At 43.9% G+C, this 14524-nt stretch overlaps 1 protein-coding gene across 3 annotated transcripts in view; it reads right to left on the bottom strand.

The window, feature by feature from the left end:
• grb10b (growth factor receptor-bound protein 10b) overlaps nt 1-14524 on the bottom strand; it is a 277285-nt gene that overhangs the window by 119687 nt on the left and 143074 nt on the right. For all 3 annotated transcript variants that reach the window (XM_078538624.1, XM_078538623.1, XM_078538625.1), the window contains one exon: nt 12123-12339. In XM_078538624.1, coding sequence (XP_078394750.1) covers nt 12123-12339 — 217 coding nt within the window. The remainder of the gene's footprint in view (nt 1-12122; nt 12340-14524) is intronic.

Genomic DNA, 14524 nt, shown 5'->3' with positions numbered 1-14524 from the left:
GGTATTTCCAAGGATCAACAGGGGATGTGTACGGCATTTCTCAATGCACAACACATCGATATATAAAGGAAGTCACAAATGCCCTTTACAGGAAAGCCCATCATTATGTCAGGGAGACCAAATGCAGACTGGGTGACCGCTTGCGGAACACCTTCACTCAGTCTGCAAGCATGACCAAGACCTTCCTATCTCTTGCCATTTCAACGCACCATCCTGCTCTCATGTCCACAGGTCCATCCTTGGCCTGCTGCAATGTTCCAGTGAAGCCCAATGCAAACTGGAGGAACAGCACCTCCTATTCCAATTAGGCACCTTACAGCCTTCCGGATTTAACATTGAGTTCAAAGCTTCAGACCATTAACTCTCTCCTCCAACTCTACTCCTTTTTAATCCCATTTTTATACTTTAATTTTTATTCTTATTTATTTTCATTATTTATTTATCTATTTTTATTTACTTTTTGTTATCTTTTTCCCCAACCTCCCCCCACAGGGCCATCTGTCACTTGCTTGTACATTGTGCTTTTAGGGTGTTCACCCTTATTCTGCTAATAGCACATTCTGCCATTATCAGCACCTCCATTAGTCCTTACCATTAACATTAACACTCCCTTTGTCCTGCATCCAAGACACCCTCGTCAAATTTCTTCTTAGCTCCCACCTATCCCCAGCCTTCTATCCTGCTTCACCTGCTCCACCCCCTCTTAAACAGTATAAAATCTATCACATTTCTACTTCTCTTTAGCTCTGAAGAGTCATAAAGTCTCAGCATGTTAACTTTATCTCTCTCTCCACAGATGCTGTGAGGCCTGCTGAGTTTTTCCAGCATTTTGTGTTTTTATTATGTCAGGTTTGCTCTGGATGAAGATAGCCAGGACACAAGATTCACTGGCTTTGCTGCCATCTCAGGCTTCCCAAGAATGCAGGGTGCAATAGACTGCAGCCATGTGGCTATATGGGCTCCATGCCAGCAACCCCGAGGGCTTATAAACTACAAGTTCTACCATTCCATCAACGTACAACCGCTATGTGATCATCAGATGCACATACTGCATGGTAATGCACGGTACCTGGGAGTTGCCATGACTCCTACATCCTGAGTCATTCCCAGGTGTCTGAGATTTTCAAGGGGCCATTACATCTGCAGGGATGGCAGCTTGGCTGAAACGCTGGCTGATGACACCGGTGCATCGCCCTCAGAGTCGTCCTGAGGAAAGGTACAACTCTGCTCACAGCTCCATGCGCTCCCTTATAGAGAGGACCACGGGGCTTCTGAAGATGCGCTTCAGATGCTTGGACCGCTCAGGTGGCTTCCTCCAATATAATCCCGATAGGGTTTCCTGCATCATCGCAGTATACTGCGCCCTTCACAATCTGGCAATGCAGAGGTGAACCCCTGCCAGAGGATGACCTGGAGCAGGATGAGAGCTCAGAGAATGAAGATCCGGAGGCCCAGGAACCTCAGAAGGCTGAGGGTCAGTATAAGTGCAGTCACACCATGGAGGAAGGAAGACGTGAGAGGCGTGCCCGTGATACTTGAATTGCTGAAAGGTTCCAGGAAGAGTAAAGTTAAGTGGGGCATATGACCACTCTCCTAGACCTCAATGCCATTCCCTTTCATCTCAGGGATGTCTAACCACTTGCAGTGAGAACGAGTCCTGCATACACACTCGCACATTCTGACCTCATGAATCACGAGGCCATGATCTCTGCTTTGGTCCGTTGTGCCCTGTGAGTGAGCTCACTCTGGGAACTGAGAAATCACTTAGGAACAAGAGCGATGCGAGAGAAGACTTGAAGCCTTCGCCACCATCCAATGATGCAAACACTGCTGTGACTGAGATGCGGACATGCCTAGGTATTTCCTCCTCCCTTGCTTGCCTCATCTTCTGCCACTACCACTGAGGAGACACAAATGCTGCCAGAATATCAATGCTGATGAGCTGCCCTCAATAGTATTCCTTGAGGAAGAAGCATTAGAAATGCTTATAAAATACACTTCAAATAAAGAGTTAAACACATCTCCCTGACATCACACAATGGTGTGGAGGCTAATTCTACTGAGGTTGACGTCAGAGGAATGTTAATCTCAGTGGGACACTATCACTAAGTGAGAGGATGGCTAAACCACGAAATGAGGGTTCTAAAGAATGAAATCACAACGCCTTCAGTTGCCCAAAACATTCACATAACCATCAAATGTATTCACATAAGTGCAATTTCTTTACATATATAGCACACCTGTGACCCAAAAGTGACACCAATTTTTCTCAACTTTCCTAACCCTACTGCTACACCTGGTTGCAGCCCCGACATCCGCAGCAGAGGTGGAGGCAATCTGCTGAATGCTACGTTCTGATGTCCATGATGACCTTGGCGAACGTGCTCTGGTGGGCTAAGGCCTGGAGGGCCCCAGTTGGATAAGGGTCACCTGCTCAGGGGCAGAAGCACCCTCGGCAGCCCGAGAAGCTGATGTGGATGGGGTCACAGGCATAGGGGACTGTGAGCCAATGCACACCCTTGGAGTGTCCTGAGAGGAGGCCCCCGGGGTGTCCGGATGATGCTCATCCTCCATCTGTACCTGAGGGCCCCTCCCTAACTCCTGCAGGAGATGGTGCACCTGGAGGCACCTCAACCCTATGGCACCTAGATCTTGCTGGTGCCCACCAGGGTGCGGCCATGGAGTGCAGGCCCGACCACAAATCCAGCAAGACCTGCTAGACCAAAGTCTCCACACAATGGTCACCAGCCTTCCCATGGTGACCTTGAGGCGCTCGCATGTCAGAGCCACGACATCACGGACCCCTCCATCGCTCTGGTCTGCTGAGTGACTGTCGAATCTGTGCCTGATGTTCCACTGCCTGTCGTTGCATCTCCAGCATTGGATTTGGCGGCCGCTTCCAAAGGCTCATCATCTGACTTGGACTGAGCAGGTGGCTGGTCTTCAGCAGCCCTCAAAGTGCTGAAGGCCTGGGCTGTTCCTGCCTCCGACTGCTGCAGGGACATGTCAGTAGGGGGTTCTCCAGAAAGTGAGCCCAAGCCTAATCTAGAGCTGTGCCCCACTGACGTCTCTCTCTGAGCTGGTGGAGGGTGAGTGTCAGTGCCATGATGGCCCTTCCAAAGTTTCCTCTTCGGACATGGTCTGGGGGCTTAGACTGGTGCTTGACTGGCTTGTGGGCCTCCATCTGCTGGTGTCTAGAAAATAGAGTTTCCATCAATGAGCATGAGCTATACAAGACTGCATGAGAGTCACTGTGATTGTCAGGATTTGATGCAGTGATGGAGCTGTGATCCATACTAAGTTGCTGGGAGAGGCCAATCTCCCCTTCCCCGCAAGAGCGATTCTTGCCCTCCCCAGCCAACTTGGCTGCAGCCTCCTCGAGCTCAATGAGGGTAATGGTGTCAGCTGTCCCTCCCCTGGTCTGCGATCTTTTGCACCTGTTGCATGCCAGTTTGGCCTGTATGAAGAAAGAAAGGCATGTGATGAGAGGGATGGAGCAGAGGTTGGGTGAGATGCATGTTCCCCATATGTGGTCAGCCCTCCCCAGAAGGGCCAGGGGATGGAGTGTGAGCAACATGATACTCGGGATGCTGGTGATGTGAAAGTCTCAGTGAGAGCATGAGTGTTGATATGTGTCCACTGCAACACTGCGACTGGTTGTGCGAGATTCCTGAAGCGAGTAGCCGTTTAAGTGCATGATGCCCTGATGAGAGTTTGATATCGGAGGGAGGTGAAGGATAACTTGCCCTGGTGGAGTGGATGAGATCATTCATCTCCTTCCTGCACTGGATGGCATTTTGGGCACAGTTGCCAGCCACACTGACCTGCTCTGCGACGGCCTCCCAGGCCGGAGGAGTGAGGCTGCTGTGCTTCCTGGAGCCATCCCTGGGATAGAGGACATGCTTGTGCACCCTCACTCCTCTGATCAAGGCCAGGAGGGCCTGGTGGGTGAAGCGGGGTACTGCCTTCTTGAGGCTGTAAGACATCTCTGCATATGTCCTGAAGACAGATGGGCTGGAGGGAGTGAGATTGTGTGTTGGACTGGCGTTTAAATGTGGCGCCTGGGCCATCGGCCCCGCCAGCTGGCGGGCGGACCAATCAGTTCCTGACCTGCCAGGTGATTTGGATCACTAGTCTCCTGTGCAAAATTAACGAGCTTCCAAGCGCAGAATCGGGTGCGAGTTCCCACCAGCAGGACGGGTTCCACCGAAATCGCCCGCCACCGCACTTAAGTCTCATAAATGGAAAATTCCGCCCAATCTTCTTGGGTTGTAGGTGATGCTAGCAAGGTCACACTTTATTACTCATCACCTATTGCCCCAAGATGGACCTTCATCTCAAACCACTACAGCCCTTTGGTGATGACGTTCCTAAAATGGTATTAAGTTGAATACAACAGGATTTTGGCTCACATTGAAGGAATGACATGATGTGCTCACGATAGCAGGAACATGTAGGTGAATGTGGTGCCTTTTGGTGGAAGATGTTGCAGAGTTAGGAGGCATTGTTGAAATAAGCTTGGAAAGATGCTACAGCGCTTTCTTTATATAGAACATTGCATCAACATTACACCAATGATGGAGGGTGGATGCTAATTTCAGTGAAAAAGGAGTGGTGGATTTAAAAAAAACTTTGTGCTGTATGGAACAGCTGTTCCAGCTATACCTATGTGGGAAAACACTGAGTATTCCATTATAAACTTGCCTTCAGCCTTGTAGATTGGAGAACTTTTGATGGGTCAGGAGTACCACCCAGCCTCTGTAGCCACAGTATTAATGCGGCTGGTCAGTTAAGCTTCAGGACCACTGATGACTCCCAGGATGTTGTTGATGGGGATCCTGTAGCAGTGATGCAGTTGAAGATTAGGGAAAGGTAGTTAGACCTTTTCTTGTTGAATATTATGACTTAAGAGCACTTTTTCCTCCTGAGCAAAAAGCTGTTGAAGCAAGGCCCAGTACATGGACTTAAGCTCTGTTCTAGCCAAACACCAGTGCAACATTTAGGAAATGCTCTATTGTCAGAGGGGCCATCTTTCAAATAAAACTATAAATCAATATCTGCTTTCTTCGTTGAATGTGAAAAATCCCATGTTATTACTCAAAAGAAAAAGGAATTTCTCCTGACGTCCTGGACAGCATTCATCCTTTCTGCTAATACTACCAAAACAGCTTATCTGGTCACTGCTCTTAATGCTGTTTATGGGACCACGTTGTGTGAAAACTAACTACTTAATTTTCCTGTAAAAATGTGACCACTTCAAAAGACTCACTGTCTGTGAAATACTTTGGAACTTAAGAGCTTCCATAGATGCCAGCTTCACCTCACACATGCTAGGTTCTTAGAACCTCCTCTCATTAATTTCTTGATTGTCTTTGGCTGTCTAATCTCTTGCTTGTGGAATCGCTTAGCTGTCTCCAAGAGGCTACATTTGATAATTAGCATGCTAGTGGTCCTGTGTTGTAGTTTTACTGGGTTGGTGTCTCATTTTAAGAAATGGACGATACTGCTGTTTGCACAGCCTTCTACCCTTCCCATTTATTTGGGTTGATCACCCAACGATTGTCCCATGTGGAGAGTTTGCAGAGACTGGGTCTATATTCTCTAGAATTTAGAAGAATGAAAGGTTATCTCACTGAAGCGTACAAAATTCTTAAGAGCTTGATGGGGTACATGCAGGAAGGATGTTTCCCCTGGCAGGAGGGGTCTAGAACCAGGGGACAGTGTCAAATAAGAGGTAGGCCATTTAGGACTGAAATCAGGAAGAATTTCTTTACTCGGGGGGTGGGGATCTTAGGAATTCTCTACTCCAGAGGGCCATGGAGATTCAGTCATCGAGTATTTCAAGACAAAGATTGATAGATTTCTAGATATTAAAGATATCAAGGGATATGGAGATAGTGCAGGTAAATGGCTTTGTGGTAGAACATTAGCAATGATCTAGTTGAATAGTGGAGCAGGGTCGAGGGGCTGAATGGTACAACTGCTCCTATTCCCTTTGTTCCTAAATATAAATCTGTTGCTGTATAAATATTAATTCCTAGGTTCCAAGTTTTGGACTGCTGAACATGCACTTACTCTTCCCTACTGAGCATAGTGGTCCACTTCAGGAAAATAGCTCACTTAAAATCCTGATTCATACTAGTGTCCCATAGATTGACTTCTGGAATGGGGTTACCAGCTTTTCCTCCTCCAGCCCTCACAACTGTTAGTGAATATAAAACTATGAGATTGTGTCCTTTCTTACACAGCCCCCATCCGCTTGACATCCCCAACTAATTTTTCCTTGAAAAATCTATATCCCCCCAGCTCCTAATCATATAATTTGTCTTCCTGCCCTCTCTTCTTAATCATCCTACCACTCTTCTACTTGATATTTGCTCCTGATTCATGGCTGCCTGAAGCTGCCTCTACAAGTTGGCTTGAGTAAATATGGAGATCTGGAAAAACAACAAGAATAAGTGAGCCAGAAATGATCCAATTCTGTGGCGAAACATAGACCGAATTGAACTGAACTATTGTTCAATTTGCATACCCATGTACTCCTTTATCTTATCTTCCTAGCAACCCAGAAGTTGTCAACCAGATATAAATTTTCACCCAAATGCCTAATTGATCAGATTCCACCTCAGAAGGAAATGAAGCTTTTCCCAGATAGCAAATTTCCTATCTGTACCTGCAAATGACAGTAGGATCCAATACCGGTAAATAAAAAAAGTACCCTTCCAACTGCAAAACTATTGTTGGCCATCCCTCGATTCGAGGATGACACTTACTCAAGGTTGAGAGTTTCTGCCATGGATCTTCATGTGACTGAAACAGGCAGATTCTTGACCCACAGATCTCTGGGCACATGAGGCAGGGTATCCCATGAGCCAGTGGAGTGCAGGATTTGCTTCCTTTTCTTTCCTGCTTTGCCTCATCATCAAGACATTGTGACTCAAAATATGATGCAGCTTGAAGAACAAGTTGCTGCCATTTAGAATGATTATTTGCAAGAACCTCATTAATGTCAATGCTACTGAGCTTCAAGGAGATCTTCTGAGTGTCTGTGAAGTGTTTTCCTTGTCCTCCCCTATAACGTTGACCATTTGAGAATTGAGGAAACAGGACCTGGTGGGGAAAGAGTTTTTGGCCATTCAGACGGTGTCCAGTCTGCTGAAGTTGATTTTGGAGGAGTTTTGCCCAAATGCTTGTGGAGCTGGCTTCAAGGAGGACACTAGTGCTTGTTCAACGTTCCTCCCATTGAATCCAAAGGATGCATGGAGGGGTTGCTGATGTAATTCATCTAGCACTTAGGTGTCACTAATGCACAGTCCAGGAGTGTGGTGACGACAAGTGCACCGTACATAAGAACTTTTGTTGACTTGCAGAGCTCTTTGTTGTCAAACACTTGTTGCAATAGTTTGTAGAAGGCTGAGCTGGTGCAGCTAATCTAGTATGGGACTCGGTCAATAGTGGCCTTTTCAGAGAGGTGGCTCTCAAGGTGTGGGCAGTGCTCAACATATTCCAAAGTCTCCCCTTCAACATATATGGGATGTGGAATATTTGGCTGACCAGGTGCGGGTTGATATACAAGTTTTATTTCAACAATATTAAAGGACAGATCAGGTAGAATTGAGATGATCAAGAGTGGCTTGCAAATCTGATGCAGAGTGGGCAATGACACTGCAGTTGTCTGCAAACTGTAGATCATGCACGTCTATGGTCGTCAGTTTAGCTTTGGCTCAGAGGCGACTAAGGTTAAAGAGTAAAAGCAAAATACTGCGGATGCTGGAAATCTGAAACAAAAACAAACATAGCTGGAAAAACTCAGCAGGTCTGACAGGATCTGTGGAGAGGAAGACAGTTAACGTTTCAAGTCTGTATGGCTCTGATAAAGAGTCATACGGACTCGAAACATTAACTGTCATCCTCTCCACTGATGTTGTCAGACCTGCTGAGTTTTTCCAGCTATTTTTGTTTTTGTTTAAGGTTAAAGAGTTTCCATCTAGTTGGCATTTAATACTGACAGCAGAGGGCAGTTGATCTTTGATGAGGTGAATAGCCACCGTCTGGCAGATTGTGAATAGAACAGGGATGATCACACAGCCTTGCTTGATGTGGTCTGGATTTTGAAGATGTCTCTTTCAGATCTCCCAATCAAGGCAGTTGCAATCATAGCAGCATGAAGCAATTGCAGGATTGTGATGAAATTTCTTGAATGTTTTGGATGGATGTCCAAAAGATCACCAACCATAAAGCTTATTTGGCATGAACATGTCTAGAACTGCTTGGAGCTAATGAGGACAGATGATGTTTGGTGCAGTCCGTACAAGGCGAAGGAACAAACCCTACACAATTGCTACACCCCTACTCAACTATTTACGACATTTTATTTATCCTAAGATGTGCCTACAATGACAACTTCAGTTTGGAAGAGCCCTGGTTTTATATTAAATATATAACCATAAAATTAAATTAGTTTTCCAAGCACAACTCAGCTCCTGGCCTCATTTTCAGCTTGGTCCAAACAAGGGCAAAACAGATAAATTTCAGAGGGAAGGCAAGGGTGACTGCCATGATCAAAGCAACACTCATCTAAGTGTGGCATCAAGCAACCCTAGTAAAATTGATGTCAAAAAGAAAAAGGGGAAACTATTCAATGATTCAAGTTATAACTAGCACAAAGGGAGGTTGTGGTTGTTGTAGGCCAATTATCTCAATCCCAGGCTATTGCTACAGGAGTTCCTCAGGGTAGTGTCCTGGGCCCACTTTCATCAGTTACTTCATCTCTGGCCTTACTGCCATCATAAGGTCAGAACTGGAGATATTTTCTGGTGATTGCAGTGATCAGTTTCATTTGCAACTCCTCAGATAATGAAGCAGACTGCACCCACATGCGCAAAGGCCTGGACAACATTCAGGCTTCGGCTAATAAGTAACAAGTAACATTCCTGCCATACAAGTGCCGGGCATTGACCATTTCCAACAAGAGAAAGTCTAACTGCTCCCAATGCAGTCTCCTTTACATTGGAGAGACCAAACGCAGACTGGGTGACCTCTTTGCGGAACACCTTCGGTCTATCCACGAGCATGACCCAGGCTTTCCAGTCGCTTACCATTTCAACACCATCCTGCTCTCATGCCCACAGTCCGTCCTTGGCCTGCTGCAATGTTCCAGTGGAGCCGAGGCAAACTGGAGGAACAGCATCTCCTCTTCCGATTAGATACGTTACAGCCTTCTGGACTTAACATAGAGTTCAATAACTTCAGGCCGTGAACTCTCTCCTCTACCTTCACCCCTTTTTTAATCCTTTTTCTAAATTTATTTTTTATTTACTTATTTTTATTCATTTATTCATCGTTTTATCCTCCTTTTTATCCCTTTTTCTATCCTTCTTCCCCAACCACCAACCCCTCCTCCCACCCCACCCCCAAAGAGCCATCTGTTACTTGTTCTATGTTGTTCTTACACAGAGTGCTGACTCTTGTTCTGCTATTCAAACATTCTGCTTTCTTACCTTTAGGCCACTATCAACACCTTCTTTAGCCCTTGCCACTACCGTTAACACTCCCTTTGTCTTGTGTCCATGACATCATTGTCAATCTCTCTTTATCCCCCACCTATCGTTGACCTTCTATCCAGTTTCATCCGCTTCACCCCCCCTTAAACAGTATAAATTATCACATTATTAATTCTCTTTAGCTCTGAAGAGGAGTCATACAGGCTCTAAAAATTAACTGTTTCTCTCTCCACAGATGCTGTTGGCCTGCTGAGTTTATCCAGCATTTTCTGTTTTTATTTCAGGTTTCCAGTATCTGCAGTATTTTGCTTTTATTTAAGAGAGTCTAATCAGTTTTAAATCATCACTGAATCCCCAACCATTAACATAAGAGTCACTATTGACAAAGTTAACTGGACCAGCCACATAAACGCATGGCAACAAGAGCAAATCAGAGGTTGGGTATTCTGCAGTAAGTGACTCACCTCCTGACTCACTAAAGTGGTTCCACTGTCTATAAAGCACAAGTCAGGAGAGTGACAGAATATTTGCCATGTGCCTCCAACACTCGAAGCTTGGCAACTTCCAGGACAAAGCATTCCCTTTGATTGGCACCCAATTCACCTCCTCAAATATTCCCTCCCTCCATCATCAGCACAGTCTAGCTACAGTGTGTACCATCTATAAGATGCAATGCAGGAACTCGCTAAGGCTTCTTCGACAGCACCTAGAACAAGGGCAACAAGCACATGGGGGCATCACCTGTAAATTTCCCTCCAAATCTCCTGACTTATGTCCCTGTTTTATCATTGTTGTTGGGTCAAAATCCTGGAACTCCCTACCTAGCTGCACTATTGGTCCCTTCAACAGATGGACTCAAGCGTTTCAGCACCACATTCAAGGGCAATTAGAAACAAGCAGAGAATGCTGGCCCTGCCAGCAACAACTACACACCATGGACAGATTAAAGATGTTCAGCAAGTTTCCCCTGCTTCAATCTGTACAGCAACTTCAATACTGAAAAACCTCCATGGTATAAAGAAAGGAATGGATGCGGAGTCAAAGGTGACGACTTGAAGCGACTGACCAAAACCTTGATCAGAGCAATGGGTTAAAATAAAGGTTCAACAAAGACAGGGACATGGAGAGGCATATCAGCTCAGGGTGGGAATAGCAAGGTGTGGGGCCAAGGCTGCTGAAAGCACAGCCAGTAATAGTGGGGCAAAGAAAGAACTAGCAGAAGAACACAGGTCAGTGTCAAAGAAAATGTGTTTGATGAGATTTATTATCCTATCCAAGATGACATTCCCATCAATTTTAATATTTAGAATTTTATTTCATATAGTACATCCCACAGCTAGAAACTTCATCCACAAGTATGTAGACTAATGTGACGTAACCATTTAATAGCTCTGCCAGAGTCTGGGAATCTGAAGGCTGATTAGAGACCCCTCAATTGATGCTGAATCAGGAGTTCATTCCAGGTGGTTCAAGCAAGTTGTCAGTTCTGGGTGGCACCAGACACATTGATGCCATGGTAATCAAGACAGATCTATATTCCACAATTGCATTCTCTGTGCATGGATCACACAATTCTCCATCTAACCTGGGATTGGAGGGGTGCTTCTGCACTGTGCTTAACTCCAATATATTTAAATGCCTAGAGTAATTGAGCTTTGGTATTCAACATTCTGGCCTTCATAATTGTCTTTATGAAGGAAGTTAATCACAGTAAGCCTTATACTGAGTCTGGAGCAGGCTGCATATTTCATAATGTTGTATGATGGAAGACAGTGTTACAAGTTGTCGTAGCACTCAAGGCAAATTTAAAGCCAGGAACTGGCAGCAGCCACAGTGGAAGCTATATGCCATGAATCAACGCAACATAATTTAAATTGCTAATAGTTTACGGAAATCTGGTATGAAGGGTGGCATGAATTTTTCTGAAGACGACTGGGAGTTGTCATTAACAATTTTTTTTTTTTTGGTGAGGGTAGCCATTTTGCTATTATTCTGTTGAAGATCCATAGTATCCAATGAACACTTCAATCCAGTCAAGAATTTTAAGATGGAATTATTGGACAGATGAGTAATAGGCTTTCAGAGGACAAAGGCACATGGATGCAGCTAGAAAAAGTGATAAACAGCAGCTTCTTATTTCTGAGCATCATCTTTTGTATACCTCAATGTTTTGCAAGTTTGAAGTAATTTTCTACTTGTCAATGTTGACTTGGAACACTTGCAATTACCTATTGACATCTCAAACTTGTAAATGAGGTACATCAAGGTTACATCTTCATACTTTTCTAACAGTGCCTGTACATGACAAAATTACAATACACGAGTTCCTGAATGATGCAAAATAGTTAAGTACAAAAATCAGATGGGATAAAAACAAATTTATATATTTTTGATATTCGTTCATGGGATGTGGGTATCGTTGGCTAGGCCAGCATTTATTGCCCATTGTTCAGAGGGCATTTTTAAGAGTCAACCACATTGCTGTCTGACGTGTGGGGAAATTAGGGCCTCACTTTCAAGTATTCCTTTAAGTGACAAAAATGTATAATATTCTTTGAATAGTAGACGAATGTAAACTAAATACAGTAGAAGCATAAAAAAAACTGTTCTTCACCTTACCTGACTGCCAGAATGTGCATTGGCTGAGAACGTCGCAGCTTCTGCCTTGGTGATGTTGGCTGTGGTGAATTTGTTCCTGAACTTGCCAAATGACTACAGGCAAGCTGACCATTTTGAATAAGTGGAGTTGTTTCTGACTGAGCACAGCATATAGAATACAAACTGTCAAATGAAGAATTCATATCATTCACCAAAGCTTCCAGGTCTACATCATCTTCTGGAAGGAAAGAAAAAGGAGCATAACATTTCTGAATAAAATCAAAATACTCCGGATGTTGGAACTCTGAAATATAAACAGAAAATTCTAGAAAAACTCAGCAGGTCTGACAGCATCTATGGAGAAAGAGAAACAGAGTTAACGTTTCAAGTCCAGGTGACTCTTCTTCAGAGCCCTTAAGAGTCATACCGACTCAAAACATTAACTCTGTTTCTCTCTCCGCAGATGCTGCCAGACCAGCTGAGTTTTTCCATCATTTTCTGTTTTTATTTAACATTTTTGAAGCTGCTTTGGTACTTGTTATTGAGAAATTATTTCATTAAATATTTTCAGTTAACTACTGGTTCCTATGATGCTCAAGGGAGTGCTCTTATTAGATACTTTTCACAGCTCAGTACACTAATCTGACAAAATTTACACAAATGTTATTTGGATTGGTACAATTCATTTTAGAAGTTCAAGTTCCATTAGCAACATTATACTTCCATTTTTACGAACACTATCTCTTGCCAACGCAAGATGGCTACTGATACCCCTCCACACATGCACAGAAATCCAATGACGTCACTCCATTGTGCCCAGCCTGCCAGAAAGCTTTTGTATGCTTGTGGTAATAATTTTTCAATAACTCAGTTGATTATCTTTTTATGCATTAGCTTAAATGTTAATTAACTAGGGCTGCCAACACTGATTGGACTGAGGAAATTGGATCACACGTTGCATGCTGCAGTCTTCAAATGTTACTTTGCTTAGTTAATGATTTGACAGCTGCATCGCACAGGGAGATTAGGTAACAAACAGTGTTTTGAGGTTGTGAATGCTCAAGTTGGCCTTAACAAACTGGTCACTGCCCAAGCACCACATAATTGTGACATGTCAGTCTAGAATGCCACACTTTCTACACAATAAGGGCAGTTTTCTGCTGATGTATTTAAAATGCATTCTTAAGGGCGGTGGTGGTGTTTTAAACATACATGGATCATACTGTTGCCAGGCTTTTACTGGTCTCGGTTAGATAGTAACAGGCACTAAGATCAAGGTGGAAAAAGTGCTTCTTCCTGGCTACCGGTCTAAAACACAGCCATGAGGAAATGAACAGCACCATCTTTGGTCCTGGCCACTGTCTACTTTGTCACTCGCAATGACACTCGAAGCACACATGCACAGCGTTGGCAACAAATCCAACCTTCTATAAAAGTAGCAACTGTATTTCTAGAGACAAATACAAAATAAGAAGAGATATGAATCTGGATCCTCTGAGCAGAGGTTTAACACAATTGGTCACAGATTAATAAGGATCTGACAAGCTTGTTCAATACATTAAATTAAAGGCCATACTCTTTCCTTTGAATCAAAGTCATGGGTGGAAGCCTCATTCGAGATTTGAACGAGGTTGATACTTCACTGCAGTACTTATGCCACACCTTTACAGATACCACTTTTGGGAGAGGTGCTAAACTAATGCTCTGTCCACTGGCTCAGGTGGACATGAAATATACCACAATACTATTTGAAGAGGAACAGAGAACTTCTCTGGGTGCTTGGGCCAACAGTCAACCTTTAAGCAACACCATTAAAAAAATCCACCAACAGATATCTGGAATTTCTTTCATTACTGTCTGTACACAAGTTTATCTATGTGATAGTGACTACATTTCAGAAAAGTACATCATTGACTGTGAAGTGTTTTGGAATATCTCAGTTATGAAAGGCATATTATGTGCAAGGTTTTTGTTTTTTTCAATAGTTTCAAACCAGTTGATGAACATGGATACTTATGGACATGCACGAGTTAATCTCCTTTGGAAACCAACATGAGAATTAGACTTAGCAAAGTCACAGGAAAGACAGAGTGTAATCTCCAACAGCAAATGTTCCAAGCCACGAGGAAACATTAAGAATACATAACACAAATAATTCAGACAAATAGTATAGAAACATTTAAGTAAAACAAGCTAAATAAATGAGGGAGAAAGAACAGGTTATGTTGATGGGATGAGTTTCAGTAAAGTGCGAGGAGGCACATGTGGAGCATGAACATTGGCATAGAATTGTTGGTCCGACTCGTTGTTGGGCCAAATGGTTGTTTTTTGTGCTGTAAAAACTTTGTATGGGAAACTATGCTCAGCGCAATAGTGACGAATTAACCAATTGGCCCAACGAAATGTGAAACTGCAGACATCTC

This window comes from Cetorhinus maximus, chromosome 3, assembly GCF_964194155.1.
Source record: "Cetorhinus maximus chromosome 3, sCetMax3.hap1.1, whole genome shotgun sequence".
Lineage (NCBI taxonomy): Eukaryota > Metazoa > Chordata > Chondrichthyes > Lamniformes > Cetorhinidae > Cetorhinus > Cetorhinus maximus.
Note: the sequence above shows the minus strand (reverse complement) of the source record. Positions and strands in the feature narration are given on the sequence as shown.